Source organism: Dermacentor andersoni, chromosome 9, assembly GCF_023375885.2.
Source record: "Dermacentor andersoni chromosome 9, qqDerAnde1_hic_scaffold, whole genome shotgun sequence".
In the NCBI taxonomy this organism is placed as follows: domain Eukaryota; kingdom Metazoa; phylum Arthropoda; class Arachnida; order Ixodida; family Ixodidae; genus Dermacentor; species Dermacentor andersoni.
In genome coordinates this window covers 83,107,501-83,128,298 of record NC_092822.1, presented here as the reverse complement: position 1 = coordinate 83,128,298, position 20,798 = coordinate 83,107,501, and the positions used below count along the sequence as shown (strand labels likewise).

Sequence of the window (20,798 nt, the reverse complement as noted above, 5' to 3'; positions counted from 1 at the left end):
AATACATTGCAGGCAAGGCTTTTGAAGGTGGCGCTGCTCGGGATGTGCGGTCATAGAAGTCCGACTTCGCGCGTTTCCCAGTGCAGTCATTTTCGATCTGCGTCGCTTTCCACAAAACATCTACTGCATTTCATGTCTTACAACTACAACTTGTCAATCAATCCAATCAATCGATCCATCGATCGATCAGTCAGACAAATTGCTTATTTCAGTTTTTACAGAAAAAGCTGGACCTCACGAAGAAAAAAAAAAACGACCGCTTCAGAGGCCTCACCAACCTAGGACGTAAAGCTACGGCCAAAACCCATATTTACGCATCTTTGTGCTTCCTGTAAGTGACGCATTGTATGTTTGGTCGCGAGTGCTAGCGGTGCGTGTTCGCCGTTGGTCGCAGAAACGTGTCTTTCCGCATGTTCGGTGGAAAATAGGTTCACATCTGAGACTTTGCGCAATAATTACGTCGCATTGTTGGACATAAAAGTACGAGACCTAGAACTGTATCGAATTACATGACACATACATTTATTTTATTTGCGAAGCACTATATTTTTTTTTATTCCCAATGCGAGTATGAGAGAAGTCTGTCCACCCTTCTTAGCGCCGCCCTCTGTGCATGAAACCGAGTGCAGCTATATATGACATATGACATCATATGACATCATATGACATCGCACCGCACTGGGCACCAACTCCGTTTAGCCAGTGGGGCCGCTTTCGCGTGGTGCACCGGCTAGGTTAACGCTGGGAGAACAAGTTGCAGCTTTCTACGGTGGAATACAGTAAATAAGCTAAGCATAACGATTATTACCCGCAAAGCCCAACGAGCCATTACTGCTACGCCGAGCTTGATGACTCAAAATATTGATTGAACACTTCCGGCCCTGGTGTCCCTAAAATGTGGGCAAACCACACAGGGTTGTTGCTGGTGCAACAAACAAGCAAAAAAAAAGAAAAAAAAAGATAAAGCTCCGAACATCTCCCAAGACGCATAGATCAGTTATCGTGCTGATAAACTTTTTGGAAGCAACCAAAACAGAAAGCGAAGATGAAGTATAACGTGTTCGGCATGTACCAAGTAAGTGCAATTCAGATATTTTTTTTTCTTTTACTCCGCGCTGCTGTTGCTGGCATCATGAGAATTTACACAAAAGGGCAGAAAGCGGATACGGAAACAACGAGAAGCACGTTTGTGATCTCTTTCTTGTTCTTGTTCTATCCTAGTTTTTTGTTTTTTCGTTTTCGCCTGCATTTCAAGTAACTTGAATCCCTACCAACTTTCTAAGCATTGAGAGCATCTAATCGCGCAACGGCTCCAGGCGTTCTGTCTAGTGTGTCGAACTTGCTTGCACCACACACATAAGCTACGTTTACATGAACCCGATGAAGCAAGGTCAAGTCGGCGCGTCGGGTCGACATCCGGTAGTAGGAGACTCGCCTAAACGCTAGCAGGTCGGGTCGAGTAAGCGTCGAGGCGAATTCTGTCAACCGTCGTGCAACAGGCACGTTCACCCACCAAACCCCGCTGGACAAGATGCACGCAAACGCGGTCGAGTCGGGCCGGGCCAGCTCGACTTCCGGCTCGACCCGCTCCCGCCGAGTTCAGGCAAGAGAAGCTTACGGTCCCGTTTTGACGCCCAAACGTTTCCTAGGACCAGGGAGGACGCTCGCACCAGGCTGCGTTCGCCCCCGAGGGCAAGGCTTCGGCTGCGATAGGCCAGGACCGTCGCCCGCGCCAAGACACGGACTCCGAAGAACCGCTGGACTCCGCCTTCAGGGCGCCTGGGCCCGCCGGCCGCATCAGCCCCGCGGGCGTGGTCATCGAGCCGTACTACCTGGGCGACTCGGTGACGCAGATCTCGCCGACGACGTACTCCTTCTCCCGGAGGAGGCGGACAGTCTTGGGGGCGCCGCTGAGCGAAGCGGACCTGACCGCCGTGGCACGGAGGTCGTCTTCGACTACCACGTTCAGCGAGGAGGACTTCCAGATTAGCTACCACAAGGTACCGCAGAAAACAAAAAAAAAAATATTTCTGGTTGTCAGGTTGCCGTAGTGACGGCAACCGATCGGAGTACGAGTCCCGAATCTGACTCGTTAATGGAAGGAATTTGAGCCCAGGAGGAGAATAAGTATGCTGCTCGAATCGCGACGATAGCGGCCAGTAAGTACAGTAGCTCGGGAGTGGAAATTTGAGGTGCGATCTTGTACGCTTTCCAAAATAGAACGGAGGCGGTTCGTTCCACCGAACCAAATACGATTCGTCAATTTGAACCGTGCCGAACGCCATGACGTCAATTGTGACGTGATATCTGCTGTCAATCATTCCGTGTCGTCTGCTATCGGACGAACGGAACGGAACATACCGCCTATTTCGTAACGTAAAGAACGAACCGCCTCCGTTCTATTTTGGAACGCGTACAAGATCGCCCCCCTGATGTTGCGGCAGTAACGGGGGTCAAGTGCCTCCGCTGCTCAAGCGTGTATCCCGGTACATTCCAGGTTACTTGCTCGTGCTGTCTCGCATCCGAGAATGTACGACAGCATTCGCGTCGCGCGCGCAATTTTGTTGCGCCAGACGCTCTCGCTACAGAATTCGCGACAACGTTCAAGAATTTTTTTAATACGTGCAGTAAGCGTTGCTTGAGCCGAGCGACAAATCGACATCAGTGACGATCGTTTACACATCCACTGAAAAACTGTAACCTTCGAAAAAGCAAAACAATGTAAGCGTGAAATTTTTAATGCTGCCATAACAATTTATTTTATGTACTTATTTTTACATACTACAGCATTTATTGGGACCATCGCGGTAATTAAAAAACGAGAACAAACTATTGTGAGATAAGTTAAGTTCAAAGCTTTATCGTACTTGTAGGATGAAGTTACGTTTGTAGAAGCAAGACTTAGTCAAAGAAAATTTCCTTCAGTGCTAAAAACGGGGACAATACCAGGTCCAATGTTCAGCAGCGGCGCTAAACGTAAAGCTATTCCAAACGTTTCTATTCCAATTGTGCAGTCAGCCCTCCGGACTGGTAAAAAAGTGGTTTGGACCATCCCCACTTCTCCTGTGTGTCATGCGAGGTCACGAAAACCGCGATAGCTCCCCATCTGATATGACGTCTATACACTTATTGTGCATGATTCGACCGAACAAAACAAAAATAATTATTTTATGATTCGACGCCTTTTCGCCATGAACCCTCTGCTATTGGTCAAAAGGTTTCAGGCTGCACCCACTTCACCCGTCTGTCACTCGATAACTCATTGCGTCAAAGTGATGACGTGTACGCGTTAAAGATGCAATAATATGCCGAAAAAACTGGATTTTCTTTTCTGAATAAACCGGAGACTGCCTCATTGCGAAAGGAATAGGAGACAGTTGCCGCCGATCACTCAGGCACTGGCTACTCGCAGCTGCCGGAGAGCGTGGGTCTCTCGACTTGCATAACAAAACTTTTTGCGTAACCCTATAACGTTATCGAGCCCTTTCAGCACGTATACGACCTCGCTCTGCCAGCTCTTCTTTGCTGGGGACCTGATTTAACGGCATTTTTAACGGCCCGTTGCACGCCGCTGCGATTTTTGACCAGCCACCGCAAGCTAAGTAAGAGAAAGCGGGCCAATCGCAGACGCCGGAACCTCCCTCTTCATTTGGCTGTCTATTTTCAATGCGCTGGCTTGGCCCCGTCGAAACCCCTTTCCACCTGAGCGTGCTCCTCGCCTCTTGTCAGGGAATTAGATAAGAAAAACCGCTCAATGTATGCAATGTTATTCATTTCCAAAGCAAACAAAAGTGACCTCCTATAAACGAAGAGAGCGTTTGATTGGGCTGTTCAGGCAACGCTGCGGGTCATCGCCCGATGCCTGCGTCGGCGGTCATGTAAATTTGACGTCAGTAGATTGGAATAAAAACACATTGGAATAGTCTTACGTTATAGGGTCCCAGTTCTACAGAAAAATAAAACTCACGCAGATCCGATGCACGTGTTGGAATCTAGGTGAGCGAAGCTTAAGTAAAGCTTTACGGCTAACGGAGGTGCGTACAATTTGGCGATGAGAGGTGTATGCACATAAATGCACGGCACGCATCAAGCAACATTTAGGGCGCAAAAAGTAGCTTGACCCAAGCAAGCTCTTGTGTCACAGTGGGACATACCCATTCTAGACTATTGGCCGAGAGCGGGCATAAGACCCACATACCGGATGGGTAAATCAATGAAAGTGAGTAAAAATATTAAATTCATGTAATTAGATAAATTCATGTAATATAAATCACTATTCTATTGCCCTGTGCTTCATAGATATCTGCGAACCTACATTTTACCTTCACGTTTTATCTAGGAATCGTACGTAGTGCAATGCATGCCCATTCTGGAGAAGTGGACGAAAATTCAGCGGATAACGCTGATTCGTTCAATCTAAGAAAGTAAAATAAATGAAAGAATATCCGTTAAATATAATTCCTCAGGCCATTATATGATCAGTGTGCTTTAGAAATGCTTGTCACCCGACACTGTGTGTTCAGGTTCATGTTTTATTTGCGTAGGCGCCTATTCTTTCGTTAAACAAAAATGTGAATACTTGGTCTGCGTACAGGGTTTCTCTACCACTTCACGAGTACTTTCAGATAACTTTTGTATATTATATCCACAAATATATCCAAAGTAAATGCATACGTGGTAGCGAAGATTTCATAGAAGTCCATGCGTTCAGAAAATGGCGGTTCGTCAGCGGTTTATGGGGCTTAGCCCCTTTTGTGCGGAAAAAAAATGGCAGTGACGTCATATCTGTTTTAAAAGAAGTGACGACATTTTTGTCATTCGAGCAGTTCTTTTTTCGTGTGTGTTTTTCTTGTACGCTTGTAGTTAGGGCGCCTTTTTTTTTAAACATACTATAGCTAGACAGGAGCCGCCCGTGGACTCGGCATTAGAAATTTCAAACTACACTCCATGTGTGCTTTAATCGATACCGACTTTTTTTTTATCTAAGCCTTATCAACTGCGGACTCATGTTTAGTGGCAAGTCACTGCAATTTATGCATACAGCCGTCGCGCTAGGTGTCGCTGCAAGAGTTAATTAATACTCTTCGTGTTCGTGACCTTGGCATTAGCTTTAACCCTCAATAATATTTCTTCCACGCCAGCTGCGCCAACACCACCTAGATAGCAGAAGGCGTATTCCCTACGTCATGCTACTGGCTCAGAATCTTCATTGCCAAGGCTTGCGTCGCGAAAGCAGTGACGTCAAAATCACTGTTGCCTACTCGGGAGCATCCCCATTAGATCCTATGGCAGTCGGTCCACTGGCATGACGTCAAAGGTCGGAGTACCCGCCGTGGTTGCTCAGTGGCTATGGTGTTGGGCTGCTGAGCACGAGGTCGCGGGATCGAATCCCGGCCACGGCGGCCGCATTTAGATGGGGGCGAAATGCGAAAACACCCGTGTACATAAATTTAGGTGCACGTTAAAAGAACCCCAGGTGGTCGAAATTTCCGGAGTCGTCCCCTACGGCGTGCCTTATAAAGTGGTTTTGGCACGTAAAACCCCATAATTAAAATTATTAAAGGTCGGAGTGAAAAGGCCTTGTGCTATCTAGGTGGTGTCGGCTACGCGCACCCGGCCACGTACCATGTTCTTTCGGATTATTTCGTTGTTTATCAGGCACCTACGGCAGTGCAGAGTGATGGTCTACAGTGCTACTGAGATCGCGTTGAAACAAAAGTAACTTTTATTTATGCCCGGATTTCTTACAATAGACGAATTTTATTGGCTGAAAACTATAAAAGAATTGTTATACAGCGTCACATAGGAACCGCACCGATTGTAGCAACAACAACAAACCAAAAATAAACATCCTCATTAGCACTTTGCGCTCCCGATAACATTGCGCATAACGATCATAATGCGCGATCTACTTGTTCGTGCACAATTGGCTCAATACTTCAGTGACTGAAGAACATGCCAACACACCGTGACTTGCTGTAACAACCGTAGAATGTAAATAAGAATTTGCTCAAGCTTCAAAAGCTGATCCTGCCTTAAGTATGTTTTTTTTTGTTGTTGTTGTTGAACGGCAGGCAGGTGGGAAATATTTTCGCTCATGTTCAGATTCTCTGTCTATTTCGTTTCATACACTTAGTTTTGCCGTTTGCAGGTTACAATCGGAAAGAAGTAATTCGTTTCGAACAACTTTCTATCCGGCCCTTTCTCTTTTTCAGAATCGCAGGAAAGATGCATGCGCGCAAACCTAGCCACATGCCTTAACTTATCAATCGAGCAATCGCATTAACTGTGTCATCATGAGGAGCGATAATACGGGACGTACGAGAAAATCACCTACTTTACACAAGTGAGCTGAAGTCTTGCTTATGGGGAAACTCGTCCCCTGTAGGTATAGCCTTTGCGTAACCTGGGTAACCTCATGGTGCTACTCAGGTGCCGGCCCGATCGGTCACAGCATTAGCACGAAGACCGCTGAAGCCGACACTATGTCTGGCGTTCCTTACGCAATTCGCGTCAAAGCTTTTCACTGAACTCGTTGAATCACGATACAACGCACCTCGGAAACACCGCGCTCGGACAGCGTAAAATTGGCGCCACCGGGAATTCAGAAAGGACACGGAGGAGCAAAACATAAAAACGTTTCATGGCGGCGTAATCGCACCAGACCAACTCTACGAGCGCGTCCAGCCATCGCCATTTGTAGGTCATGGGTGGTGGAGCATCGCACACGTCAATCGGAGGTTTCGGGTTCGGCTCCCCAGGGGCACGCGGTTGCCCACTCTTTCGTCTCGCTTTTCTTTTAAGCAAAGAAAACTTTCGTCGCAAACCCTTCCGGACTTTCCGGACCGTGGCTAAGTGCAGCTGTGTTGTCGAATGTAGATCATACTTTAAACAATTGATTTATATTTTTCATGGTGACATCAAACCTCGGTCTCCCAATAGAGCGTCCCGATGCTCTAGGCGTTAGGTCACAATCGTACGTATATTTGATTTCGTTTTTTTCGTTGCCGACGCTGACTGTAGCTCTTTTGGATGATAGTCACGCGTGTCACATTTCGTAGCACCCAGTTTCTTTTACGCCAATGACGCAGGGATGAAGCGGGCATACTTATAGCATTCGATTACCGTTTAACGAAATTGTCGCTTGAAATGGGTTTCAAGTGTGCATTCGATCTTCATAATCTTTCGTTTATGTAGAATATAAAATCTACTCCGAAATTTCATTCTCTTTATTTATGTTACCATTCATTTCTCCTTATTCTCATAGTACGCTGACTTCTTACGGTTGCCACTAAAGAACAAGCCCCCTCGGTTTCGCTAGTAAACAATACAGTGTCACATGCGACCCTTACAGAATGAGTCTGACGAACAATGCTGGCACGCGTACATTGCTTTAGCATATTTTTCGGCCACTGTTTTTCTCCGGCTAACAACTGTCGCAAAAAGCTATCGCTCGGCGCAACACGCTATGTATCGGAACTTTTTTTTAATATCGTCGCCGATTCTATAGCGAAATAATCTTGACCAATCAGATTGCGCGCGCGACGTGAACAGTGTGTACATTCTCGAATGTATAGACGAACACGAGCGGCTGCACTGGAATGTACGATGAAACGCGTATGAAAAATTCGGACAGAACTCGTCTACTCTGAATATGTGTGCGAAACGCGTTCTTTTGAGACGACGATAATTTCCGAGAAGTATTAGAGGATTTCTTTTTTTAATTCAAGAGCGCCTTGAATGAGATTAGGCCAGCATTCTTTAGTATGCGTTACCTATGCGATCGGTTAATGTTTTTCAAGATTACTGCACTACACTCTTAAGCAAAGTTACACCCTTCTGCCACACAACAATAATTGTCATCTGTCATTTCCGCATTTCCTTTCTCTAACGCGGCGAGCACGGTGCACCCTTAGGCAAAGTTACACCCTTTGGGGTGTATATCTGCCACACAACAATAATCGTCATCTGCCTTGCTTGCGTTTTCTTTCTTGAAAACGCCGCGCCCGCTACTTTCCTGTCGGGAATGCTATGTCATGCTGATAACGTACTGTACATGCCGTTTGTTACTGGGAAGTACCCGGCTCGCCGCGTTAAGGAAAGGAAATGCGGACAAGACAGATAACGATTATCGTTGTGCGGCAAAAGGGTGTGATTTTCCTTAAGAGTGTACTTGCAAGTCACGAACGGCATGCCCGTTCTGAGCATGACAGAACATTCTCGACAGGAAAGTAGTGAGTGCAGCGTTTTCAAGAAAGGAAACGCGTGCAAGACAGATGACGATGGTTGTTTGAGGACAAGATAAGCATCAAAGGGTGTAATTTTTTTTCGAGCACACTCTAACACTCTAAAACAAAATTACACTCTTTGGGTCGTATCTTGCCACACAACAATAAGCGTCATCTCTCTTGTCCACAGTTCCTTTCTTTAACGCTGCGAGCTCGGTACTTCCAAGACACGAACGGCATGCGCGTTATCAGCACGACAGAGCATTCTCGACAGGAAAGTAGCGAGCGCAGCGTTTTCAAGAAAGGAAACGCAAGCAAGACAGGTGACGATTATCGTTGTGTAGCAAGGTACGACCCAAAAGGTGTACATTTGTTTAAGAGTGTGCTTTTAAACAAATTCACACCCTCTGAGGTGTATATTTGCAACAGAACGATAATCGTCATCTGTCTTGCTGCGTTTCCCTCCTTGAAAACGCTGCGCTCGCTACTTTGTCTGTCATGCTGATAACGCGCATGCCGTTCGTGTCTTGGAAGTACCGAGCTCGCAGCGTTAAAATAAATGCGGACAAGACAGATGACGATTCTCCTTGTGTGGCAAGATGCGACTCAAAGGGTATAAATTTATTTGAGTGTAGACGTCGGGCACTTACTTCGGGCGCAGTTTGCTTCCCAGACCGCCAAACCCAACCAAAACCCCAGGAGATCACAAATGACAAGTGCATCAGTACGCCGGAGAAATAAAAACGTAAGAAGAGGTCCATTTCTTTACAAGCATGTCACATGAAAATCAGCATGACAGTAAATAGGAAAGTTCAAAGCGTCATAGCTCCCGACTGTCATCGCGCAATTTACCGGCATTCGCAGCACCATGTTGCTCCAACGTGCAAAAATCATTGCGGGAAAATAAAAGTTACGCTGGCACCATGCAAATACACCGACGTCCCGAAACAATGGCTACAGTAAGCACCTCCAATTCCACGTGCATCGCTTCGCAACACAAATGAGCCGCATGTCGTACATGTCAAAGCGAGTAAATTTAGTCTCACATCGGGGGCCACGAGAACAGCCCGTTGCAATACAGGAGGCAGTGTCCTATCAGTGAATGCTACACATCGATAGTCGTATCACCCGTACTTCAAACCATCCCTCTAATTTCATTTGAAAATCCGCGAGAGGTATGCCGACGCCACTTGCACTTACATTTGCGCTTGGGCTGACATGCGTGTAGGAAAAATTGCGGCCAGAAGTGCATAATTATTCAAATTTGGACGAGAGTTGGATGGGAGATAAAGAGTTGGACGATGTGAAATGGGAACGAGACGAGTGATTTTCCTCTTTCTATTCCACCTTTTCAAATTTTGCTCCACGGCAGAACGAAAATCAAACGAATACCCTTCACAGATGAAACCACACAAAAATCAACTCTGCGTCCTTTCTTCTCTCCCCACAAGGTACTGGACAGCTCGGCAGCCTCCTGGCTGGGCGAAGGCGAAGACGACGACGTGTTCGGCACCACGCGGTCCCGGTACAGGCAGCGGCGCGACGCAGGCAGCGTCCCGTCGGTGGAGCTTCCCTCGATCCGGGCGACCCACAAGACCCAGTCGGAGCAGCTGGCCTCGCGAGGCAGCGGCGTCGAGGACGTGGCCGTCCAGCGACCGCGCAGCGAGGACCTCTCGGTGCACGTCCGCGAGACCCCGCGGGCCACCCTGGGCCACCTCGAGACGTCCATCGTCCGCGGCGCCCTGAAGCGCATCTACCAGCCGTCCAGGACCGACTCGGATACAGACAGGCACGTCAGTGCCACGCGCGTCGGCTTCGGGTCGTCTCCTGCAGGTGTGTTGTCGGGCAGCGGCCCAGCCGATGCAATATTCGCAGCTCGCATGGCGTACAACAGATTGATTGATTGATTGATTGATTGACTGACTGATTGATTGATTGATTGATTGATTGATTGATTGATTGATTGATTGATTGATTGATTGATTGATTGATTGATTGATTGATTGAAAGTGCTGTGCAATTGTGCGAGGACAAAAGAACAGTTACTTCATTACCTACATCACGTACCGCATTACACAGTCAGGTAGAAACGTTGACAGCTCTCAGCAGAGGTGGCATCCTGGGGCCGAATCTTACAACAGTTCGGAAGGGAAACCGTTTACTTGGCCTCACCTGATTGGTCAAAATTTTGCTTGCGTCAGAGGCCGTCAGAGACAGCGGGGCGGCACTGCAAATGATCACGTCACGCATCTGTCAATCGTTTTCAAAGCGAACCCGTCATTGGCTAAGAGCGAAACAGGTGAAGGGGTAGTCTGCCTTGGGTTCCGTTGCTGTGGCTTGGCTTGTTGGCTTGCGACCCTGGCAGCGCGCGCCGGTGGTGCTACCCCTGAGACACGCGGGCGTCGCGCGCGCGCCCGTTGGTTGCTTCGGAGGCTATCTCTTGCCTTCGTCGTCTGCTTGGCGTTGCTCTTTCGGTGTCGACCACGGCTGGAAGTGCGATACGTGTACAAAGAAACGACGGATAATTATTTGCACTACCCCGACCGGCTTTATAAATAGGCCTTTTTGCAGGCTACGCTATGAACTGTAGGAGACTCGGGTGCAAGCATACCAGTGGTCATTCCACGCAGAGGAAGGAATTGCGCACTGCGGTTCATTGCCACTGGCCTGCAGCTCCCAGAGGTCGGTCGGAAGTGAAGCATGCATAGGAATGCCCTAGATCTCTGCTGCTGACCCTGTTCACGAAGCTGCTCTCACAATTACAGTGTTGGCCAGTAGAAGGCCTGGGTAAGCTTTCCAGTGACCTCCGGTTCAAAGCCAATGCTAAGGAGATATTTGTATGGTGAGATCAAATTCTCAGCGCTATCGCCAGCGTGATAAGCTCGCAGATAGCCATTCAGCAATAAGAAGGGTTCAACCTAGGCTGGATCAGCGCTACCTTCGTTACGCTGATAAAACTATACAGTCAGGACGGGGAGATTTTGTGCAGATCTCTTAATTGGCTGATTTTATGCTCTAGTTCGGGAGGGCCACACTTTCTTCCTCAATTTCACAGCAAAGCGCGAACCGTCAGCAATACGCTTTTCGATTTTACTTCGCGCAGGCAATGCAGGGCCCGTTTATCGTAATATTCGATTTCAAGTTCCATTGCTTCTATCACGCGACGCGCCGTGAGGCAGATCGCAGCGATAGAGACGGCGCGGCGGCGATCGAGTCATGTCCGAGCCGATGACGAAGGGCGAAAAAAAGAAGGAAAATGCATATAGTCGACTAGTAAAGGTGGCCATGAGAACCAGTTCATGGTTTTGTCGCGCTCACTGCTTAATAAGTGCTGGCAGTGCTTTCCTGGTGCGTGCATCGTGCAAGCTCCTCGTAGCAGACGACATAGCGCTGCGCTCTGCAAACTCATTAACGCTTGCGATACCACATGGCTGCTGAGAATGAAAACGAATCACATTAATAAATTACTTCAAGAATTGCGTAAACACCCGGCACCACATATTTATACTTTAGAACTTGCCGTATAATATTCAATTTATATTTTATATTTAATTAGCGAGCAGAAACATTTCGCAGTTACTCCATTAGCTCGTCATATGACGACGTACAATTCCGAGGCGGTATCCTCTCGTTATCCTCTCGTCTATTGGTCGCGCCCCACTCTTCTTCCACCTCCGGCTTGGGAGTGGCCCATTTAGTGACGTAAGCGGCCAAGTGAACGGTTCATTTTCCGAACCGTTATAAGATTCCGCCCCTGCTACAACTCCTCCGAACAGCTACTGCCGTTCTCGGTCTCTTTTAACATTTTCGCCCCACAACTTTGTGCTCATTTGGAAAATACACTCGCGGAGAGTTTGCACACTGATGTCGGCTTGATAAGTGTTCACGTGCGCTTGTTCCTTTCTATATATGTACTTTCCTTTAAGTAAAAAAATGTTCAACCAAAGACGCGTGATGTGCCTGCACTACGGATCAATTCGCCCCGTACTTTAAGGAATAGTTCCTTCGCAGATACTACCGGCACAATGATGAGTTGACACAGTTGATTAGCAACAATTATCCCGTCTCGGCCACGCATCCCACGCATGAACAGCCGAAATCGTCTTGTCGAGGGCGCCATGGAGACGGTTCGCACCGCATTCGTGAGTTACTGTAATCACTGTTATTTTTGTACATCTTCTTCTTCGCCATTCTATTTTAGTTCAGCATGGTTGTCTAGAGGGCATTGACATCGTCGAGCTGCTATAGCAGCTCTTAGCGAGTGTCCCTTGCTTTCACGTAAAGGAAAACAGAGTAAGTTGAAATTGAAAAAGAGGTCGTCTGAAAAGGAATTAGCAGAGTGTCAAAAAGCACACATCTACGCCAACGCCGGTCTCGCCCACGCATCTCCGGGCGCTAATTTCCGGAAGATTACGTTTTGTCGAACCCAACCTTAGGTTTAATATAAATGATTACAGACAGGGGCGGGTAGGTTACTCTAAACAACAAAAAAAAAATTTCAGGACGCTTAAGCTTCGCTTTCAAGAGCGGAACGCGGTAGCATTCAAAGATCCCCGACTGCTTCTCATGCCTCCCGACAACTGCAGCTTATGTAACCGTAGTGTTTGCCGTTAAACGCTGATGGCGAACGCTATGCACGAAGGCGAGCTTTCTGGTAGAAACGCGGCCTCTTGCGTGCGCCGATCTCGGAGGTAGTGCACTGGTAGAAACGCGGCCTCTTGCGTGCGCCGATCTCGGAGGTAGTGCACGGCCGCGCCAGAAAAAAAAAATGCTATTTTCAGGTTTCTCTTATTGTTTCGCGCTTTTAATGTTTCAGTCTGAGAAGGTTTAACATAAAAGTCATGCGCTGTCGGTGTTTCGTTTCATGACATGTGCGTGTGCGCTGTAATTCTCAATATTCGGAGGAATAACCTTGTCCAAAATGTAAAACAAGATACGAGCAACTTTAGTGATATAACGGTGTGGAAATATAACCCGTATATACTGCATGTCGTATAGCAAGGCGCCGCATATACATATACCTAAATATATACGGGAATTTTCGTTCACATGGACGCCGACACCGGACTTTCTGCGACATGGGGCCCTTGACGCTACAGCGTTAAAAAAAGAAAATGTTAAAATGGGACGTCTCACAAACATTCGTGTGCAATAGCTATCTTCAAAGAGGTGACTCTTATTGCACCACGAGAAGACAACTATCCCGGTTGCTCATTTGAAACTTGGGTGTCACTCGCGCTTTATGGAAGAAGAGCTCATCCATGAAGGTCAGGAGTTTCGTGAAAAGGAAGCACCGCAACAAATGGAAGGGGTCGACGTCGAAAAAAAAGGGCAAGGAGGACTGGGCCAGGTTACTCGCTGGCACACGCACGCATGTTTCCTTTAAAGGGACAAACAAACAATTTTGATGGTACCCAGGTTTTTCCTTCTTTTTTTTTTAGTGGATAGAAAGTCAGAGTGTCTAATATTGAAGTGGTAACGCTGAAAACTCCGTGGAACATTGTTTATCTGCGTTTTTCGATCTGCAGTGAGGATGTAGTCGTTCACTGGAAGCATGACAAAAACGGCATTTTTTTTTGTTTTTTTTTTGCACTTGATCTCAACCCCCAAAGCTCGCTGCGCATGCGCCGCGTTATATTCTAAGGCGCTTTTATTCTATTTGAGGGGTCTACGAAACAGTGTTACTTGTCTCCGGCATGGTCTAGTGGTTAGGATACCTGGCTCTCACCCAGGAGGCCCGGGTTCGATTCCCGGTGTCGGAAAGATTTTTTTTTTTTTCTGCACTGACTTTCGTTTTATTTTTCTATAGTATACGCATCGACGGAGTGCCAGGTTAAGTTAGGTTAGGTTAGGTTTAGTCTTTAGTAGTTTAGTTAGGTTAGTCCTGGGAGGAGGCCCCTCCCCCTGGAATCGACGGTGCCTGTCACTATAGGGAGTATGCACTGAAACTCGGCCGCAATGTGGCGCTGCGGTTCCGCGTGCCCGGCGCCATGCTTGTGGTATAGTGCCTAGAATGTACTGCCAGTATATTCTAGGCACTATACTTGTGGTTGTGCCGTAGCAGCCGACGCATACTTGCAGCTGTGTTCCGTAAGTGTTGTGCGGTTTTACCAGCCTTTGGTTCCTCGTGTGTTGCATGTGGCGTTGTTTGTTTGCAATACTGCTGCGCTGGAAGCTTCCTCTACGGATACGCACTGTATAAACTTGGAAAAGTGGTCAGTGGTCAAGAAAAACCGCAGTGGTCAACTGCGCGGTCTACGGTTGTTCCAACCGGTCAAAAAACAAACCCAACGCGCGCTCCGTTGCTTGAGTCGCATGTACCTGTAAAAAATTTGTTCGATTAGTTCATAATCACTTGTTTGACGACCTACAAAAATAATTCGGACCTGCCGCTTGCGCTTCTTCCTGCGTACGTCGTGGACTTGTAGCCGAGATTGAGGCTCGGCGCCCAGTCGGGATTTGCCTCATCCATCAAATAAGCTTGTCGTCCTGAAAAATATAGTCCACTGGCACGTTATAGCGCTGCACGCAAAGAATTTCACTAAAAAAAAACTAAGCTTTAATGCCGCTGCCGTGCTTACCTGTGATAAAATGCGCCCCGCAAACTCGGTAATGCGTCGCCAATCCGTCCAGGATTTGCGACGAATTCTGCTCAGCCACAGAACTCTGCGCCTTGACTATAGCTCCGCTGTCCTAAGACACTGTCCTAGTTTGACTCTAGGCACGACACAGAAGCCCAGCAGTTGAAAGTTCTCATCATTGGGTTTGTTTTTTTGACCGGTTGGAACAACCGTAGACCGCGCAGTTGACCACTGACCACTTTTCCAAGTTTATACAGCGTGTATCCGTAGAGGAAGCTTCCAGCGCAGCAGTATTGCAAGCTAACAACGCCACATGCAACACACGAGGAACCAAAGGCTGGGGAACACCACACAACACTTACGGAACACGGCTGCAAGTATGCGTCGGCTGCTACGGCACAACCACAAGCATGGCGCCGGGCTCGGGGAACCGCAGCGCCACATTGCGGCCGAGTTTCAGTGCATACTCCCTATAACGCTTCAACGCACATCAGCCTGCTAGCTGCGTTAAGTGAGTGCGTAGCCTTTCCAGACCTACGCGCACCGCATGTGCTTGATCCGGCTCGGTGTAAGGGTACCCCATCTGACTCGCGCCGGATTCCAGGCCTTCCGCAGACAACCCAATCGTCGGTGAAGGCTTGCAGCGAGGACTGCGGCCCAGAAGCGGCTCCCAGTCCTCCGCCCCCGAGTGACTTGCCACCGGTGACGCCGCCTCCCCCGCGCATGCCTCCCGTCGAAAAGCCGCCGCGAGGCAATCATCATCATCAGACGTCGGCAGGCCAAGGCGTACCTCGCTCGCCGCCCGCCGTGAAGCTCTTAGAACCGGAAAGACCTTCCGAGGAGAAGCGGGAGTGGGGTAGTCCGACCCCGTCGGGCCTGCCCCAGGGCAAGGAGGCTGCGGCGAGTCGGTCGCGCTCGCGATCGCCGAAGGTGACGAGAATGTCTTCGTTCTTGCAAGTGAGTGACTCGAAGCGTCCACGTTAATGGTCGACTGCCGCGAAATCCTATACCGCGTAAAGACCCTATAGAAGACAGTGTAGACGATAGAGGAGCCTCCGTGGAAAACTTGACGTGCGAAGTACGAGCGAGAGCGTCACGAAAAGCTGACAAAAATAGCCGTATTTGATACCGAAACCGAAAAAAAAGACGACCGCCGTTACGGTTGGCCCGAAGTGACGCATAAGTCAGTGCGCGCAGCACCACAACATGACCTCTGAGATCAGCGAGAGTGCGCGGACGCCCGCGGCGCGCTGAGAACTCTCGGAGGCGGCGTGCCGCGACTTACGTCATAGCGACAACCACCAGGCGCACGCGTCGTCTGCATCAAGGCTGCTAGCAAGAAAACTATGCGATTGGCAGCCCTGCGGCTTTTCCAACATTGCTTTAGTGGTATATACATTAATTCATTTATAACAAACTTGACTGAAGTGAAATTTCGTTGCAGTTTGACTTTACACCGAAACTGTCCGGGTGCTATTCTGTGCAGTGTCGAATTCCGCCAATCTTTCATTTAGAACAAGTCAGAAGGCGCGTAATCGCCCACCCAACCAACTGGAGCAGACAATTATGTGGCAAGTTTGACCATATCGCTAAATTTTGCTATGTCAAGAAAAGCACCGAGGGGCACGACTCCTTCGTGATTTGTCTCGTCACTTTCATCAGTGCTTTTTTTTTGCTTTGGTTGTGACCTTGACGTGTAAAGCTGTACACGCGTCGTCTTACGGTATTTATTAATAAGCACACAAATGGAAATTATTGCCGTCATTCCTTGGCGTGGCGTAGACGCTGGGACCTCCGTCTAGGGAGCACTTTTCCGCAAGAATGTTTCAAATTGGTTTATTATAACTAATTACAGACGATAGAAGAAATTGAAGTTTCGCTTTGCGATGCTACCATGAGGAGAGCTTCACTGCCAATGCAGAGACACTACTACCCTGACTAGAGTCCATGAGCGCCGTTTTTTTTTTCCCCCTTTATCTCATACCAGAGCCACTGATCGGTGACCAGAGCCGAGGGACCGCACCAGGCTTACGTAACGGGCCCCGCCTTTCACTTTATTTTTTTGCCGTTCTCTTTTTGCTACACACCGCACTCCCAGTGGCGGTATTGCGCATCCTGCATTGGACGAGTTAGCGAGGTCACATGCCACAAACGGTCGCAGGTGGTGCTTCTTACGTTGAGGCGTTTGTGTGTGTGACATTAGAGACATTTAGCGTGTCCGCTATTCCGGCAAACCGGGGCGGTTTGGGCGGATTACCGGATGGTCGTGGGCGTAAACGTGAGTGGCCAGATTGGTGGCGCCAGCTGGTGGTGCAAAGCTCAACCACCTAAACAAGTAGCCAATTACTATATTATTCTTAGCTGGGGTGTAAGTTTTCGACAGCGGCGTAACTGTGAACACAATTACGCCGCTGCCAAAAATTTGCACCAGCAGCGAAGCACAATAAAGTAGGTTACTACAATTTTAGCTTTGTGTTTGTCTGATTGAGCTCAACAACACCAGGCGGCTGCACCGCTCCGGCCGCTTACGCCCCCGACCATCCGGTAATCCGCCCAAACCGCCCCGGTTCGCCGGAATAGCGGATACGCTAAATGTCTCTATTGACTCTCTGGAAGCGGGACCAGAGAATGGGCACGCGGGTCTCTGTTTAAAATGTCAGTTTTTACGCCGTGCTACCGTTTGATGCTTTACCGACACGACTTTACCGCGCAATTCACGTGCCGATATCGTCTGTTTCCGAAGCTCAAAACCTAATGAGGGTTCACCTGATTTGGGTGCTGAAAACAAGCGCGGTGCTCATCCCAACAGCGACCATTCATCTATCTGCAAAGTGTAGTATGCTGATATACACCACAAAAACAGCTGAAATTTCAAAGCCTGCACCACATTCTTTCTAGGAATCTCTATACCCATCAGCAGAAGTGACGTCACACGCGCGGCGCCTCCGCGTCAGAGGCGTGCGCGTTAAACAGCCTTTGGATTTTGGCTGCTTAGCAAGGAGAGACAAAGCTAGCGCGATCGCGACATAAACGTCACGTCCTTCATGTATGAGAGAGTGCGCGGCGAATGTCGTTAGCAGGTGCTCGTCGAGGCAGTGGGAGGGGGCCTCCGCTGCCGGAGATGGTGTCCTTCCTTCCTTGCACCATGGCCTCGCAACATTTCGTCCGCTCGTATCTCGGCTATTACTAAACCGTTTCTTAATAATTCCCGTGGTAGAATGTTCCCTAGAACACGCTTTACGAATTGCGCGTTATTATAGCCAAAATTGCCGACGGGTCCCGGTATGCAGTCCTTCAATGTAGCTACCACTTCCGCGGGATTTCGCCGCGGGCTGCGCATAAACAGAACCGCCACGCGTTCTGTTTATTCCACGTGACTGCGGCGCTTCACGGTGACGCGACATGCACTCACATGCAGGCGAGGAACGTTCGACGTGGGCGGCCGCTCGGCTCCGGCAGGAAGACGCCGTCGCCGCGGCGGTCGATCGCCACCGACGACGACGACGAGATCACCGCCGCCGAGTACAGGCTCGCCGTCGTCAGCACCAAGCGGGCGACGCCGGTCGTGGCCGGCTCGGCGCGCAGCCAACTCGACAAGGCGGTCCAGGTGCACATACGCACGCTGGACAAGCGCCTCGTCGCGTGCAGCATCCTCGCCGGAGTGCTGGCTGTGGCACTCGTGGCGGTGGTGCTGTTCGCTCTGCTCGACAGGTGATTTACGGAGGAGAGCACGCCTATGATAGGCGACGTTCGCTGGGCGCGCCGGAAGCAGTCGACGGCAGCTCGCTCTCGGCGCTGCTCGACGGTCGATGCCACGTGTAGCGTCGCCTGAATATGAAAATTAATGCCACAGCCCATGACGCGCACCCAGGTGCCAGCTCTGCTAGATGAGCGCGGGAGCAGCCTGCGCGCTATATTCTTCAGTTGGGTTCAGCGCTTCGAATAAATACGTCATAGATTACGAGCATATCTAGCGCTTGTCACCGTTTGCCTTCTGCGTCAACTTCTTCGAATCCCCTACCTTTTTTTTCTTGTTTTTTGTTAAACACCAACGAAATTGAATTTATCCAATGACACACACATAGCCTCACTTTATCCTATTCCTATTCTGTTCCCCTGTAAGCAATGAACAACCAACAAACCAAACTCGAGTCCCTTCTCATGGACGGACGGACGGACGGACGGACGGACGGACGGATGGACGGACGGACGGATGGACGGATGGATGGATGGATGGATGGATGGATGGATGGATGGATGGGCGGCTTTCATGCTTTCCCTCCGTAACACCCGGCGGAGATGAACTGCTAGGTCTAGGGTCCAAAGGTGTGTCTGTGATTGAAGATTCTGAATGGCAAGCTCCAATGGCTGTTCGCGTTGCCATCTTCTGCAGCAGCCATGTAAGAGGCTCAGCGCCAAATTCAGGTCAAGAAATCCACGACATTACACGACGAAATACGGAGTGAGCAGTTCGACGATGACGTTGCCATACATAGGGCAGCGATTTTCCAAGCCGAATGGTTCAGCCACGACCCTGAAGAAGGAATTGAAGGGGACAGATTTTGGGAGTGTGCCACAGACCATTCCAAACGAAAGGCCGCCCAGCGTGAACAATGGAAGTCAACCAGATCGGCGAGGGTTGCCGAGCGAACTGAACTTCGCTGCTTTCTTTTAGCCCTGCGGCCTAAGGAACGACGTAGTCTCGTTTCGTTTAACGCCCGTGAGATGAAACAGGCCATTTATTCACTATCGCAAGACCAGAACTTGGCTCAGCTGTCACGGGCCCCGCCTTTCACTTTATTTTTTGCTGTTCTCTTTTTGCTACACACCGCACCCCCAGTGGCGGTATTGCGCGTTCTGCATTGGACGAGTTAGCGAGGTCACATGCCACAAACAATCGCAGGCGGTGCTTCTTGTTTGTGTGTGTGACACTGACTCTCTGGAAGCGGGACTTCTACCAGAGAATGGGCACGTGGGTCTCTGTTTGAAATTTCAATTTTTACGCCGTGCTACCGTTTGATGCTTTACAGACACGACTTTACCGCGCAATTCACGTGCCGATATCGTCTGTTTCCGAAGCTCAAAACCTATATGAGGGTTCACCTGATTTGGGTGATTTGGGTGGTTCAGTGACGCATCGAACACCTTCACAAATCAGGTGAATCAAGTTTACTCCAACTGACACACTGGTAATTCTATCGGCGCCGCCTCTGTCAGTGTTTGTCAGTGCGCGCCGGTGTCACCCGCGCACCGGCGCGCAAATGGCGGACGCCGTGGCTGGTATGTGAATGGTCTAAACGCTAGAAAAGGGGTTTGTTTGAGTTTCCGCATAACATAATTATGTTTTCTGGTATAGTCAAATTACAATCCTAGAGCTATCCTGCCTGTAGGTTGTGTGCAAGTCATAGTTTACAATTTTTCCACATATTTCAGCTATAGAAATTGAATAAGTTCAGTAAATTCCTTGCCTCACATGGAGGGTCTGGGTATGGGTGGTTCGAAAATCTTTGTGTCAAAACGACATCCAACGCCGGACGCAGACGCCAGATTTTCTGTGACAAGGGCTCCGTAACGCTATCACATTAAAATGACGGTCGCTATCAGTGGGAGGGGTTTCAAGGAAAAATTAAAATTTCAAGTTAAAATGTGCACGGAAAGCCCAGCTTTTTTTTGCGTGTGACCATATCTATCCTTCTACTCTGTTACAAAATGATAAACTGAACATTCGAACAACCATGTCAGGGCTCTTTTAAGTGTGTATCATCTAAGTAGGGTCTAACTTATTTATGCACTTTTAACAATTAGCAATTTCTTACACTATGTCTATATTTTAAATATATGCTGCCAAGAATTTTAGACCCCTTAACAGCCTCTTTACATACCACAATTGAAAATTTCATATTCATAATATATCAAAACATCATTACATTGCACTTTGTGAAAGCACTGTTCTGGCACTCTTTGGCCGCACCTGGTCGTAGCACAAATA

At 48.7% G+C, this 20,798-nt stretch overlaps 1 protein-coding gene and 1 non-coding gene across 2 annotated transcripts; both read left to right on the top strand.

Annotated features, from left to right (window-relative positions):
* The first annotated feature begins 1,045 nt into the window (after positions 1–1,045).
* On the top strand, positions 1,046–16,039 carry LOC126527843 (uncharacterized). Its single transcript, XM_072284554.1, has 4 exons — positions 1,046–1,075; positions 1,650–2,000; positions 9,680–10,061; positions 15,414–16,039. Exons 1-4 carry the CDS (start codon positions 1,046–1,048, stop codon positions 15,791–15,793), a joined length of 1,143 nt encoding a protein of 380 aa, XP_072140655.1. The 3' UTR covers positions 15,794–16,039.
* TRNAE-CUC (transfer RNA glutamic acid (anticodon CUC)) lies at positions 13,919–13,990 on the top strand. The gene has a single exon. It is a non-coding gene; the product is annotated as a tRNA-Glu (tRNA).
* Positions 16,040–20,798: the final 4,759 nt, after the last annotated feature.

Coding starts and splice junctions, on each gene's coding strand:
- LOC126527843 (XM_072284554.1), top strand. CDS start 1,046: ATGAAGTATAACGTGTTCGGCATGTACCAA. Junction 1,076..1,649: donor ACGTGTTCGGCATGTACCAA/GTAAGTGCAATT, acceptor AACGTTTCCTAG/GACCAGGGAGGACGCTCGCA. Junction 2,001..9,679: donor TCCAGATTAGCTACCACAAG/GTACCGCAGAAA, acceptor TCTCCCCACAAG/GTACTGGACAGCTCGGCAGC.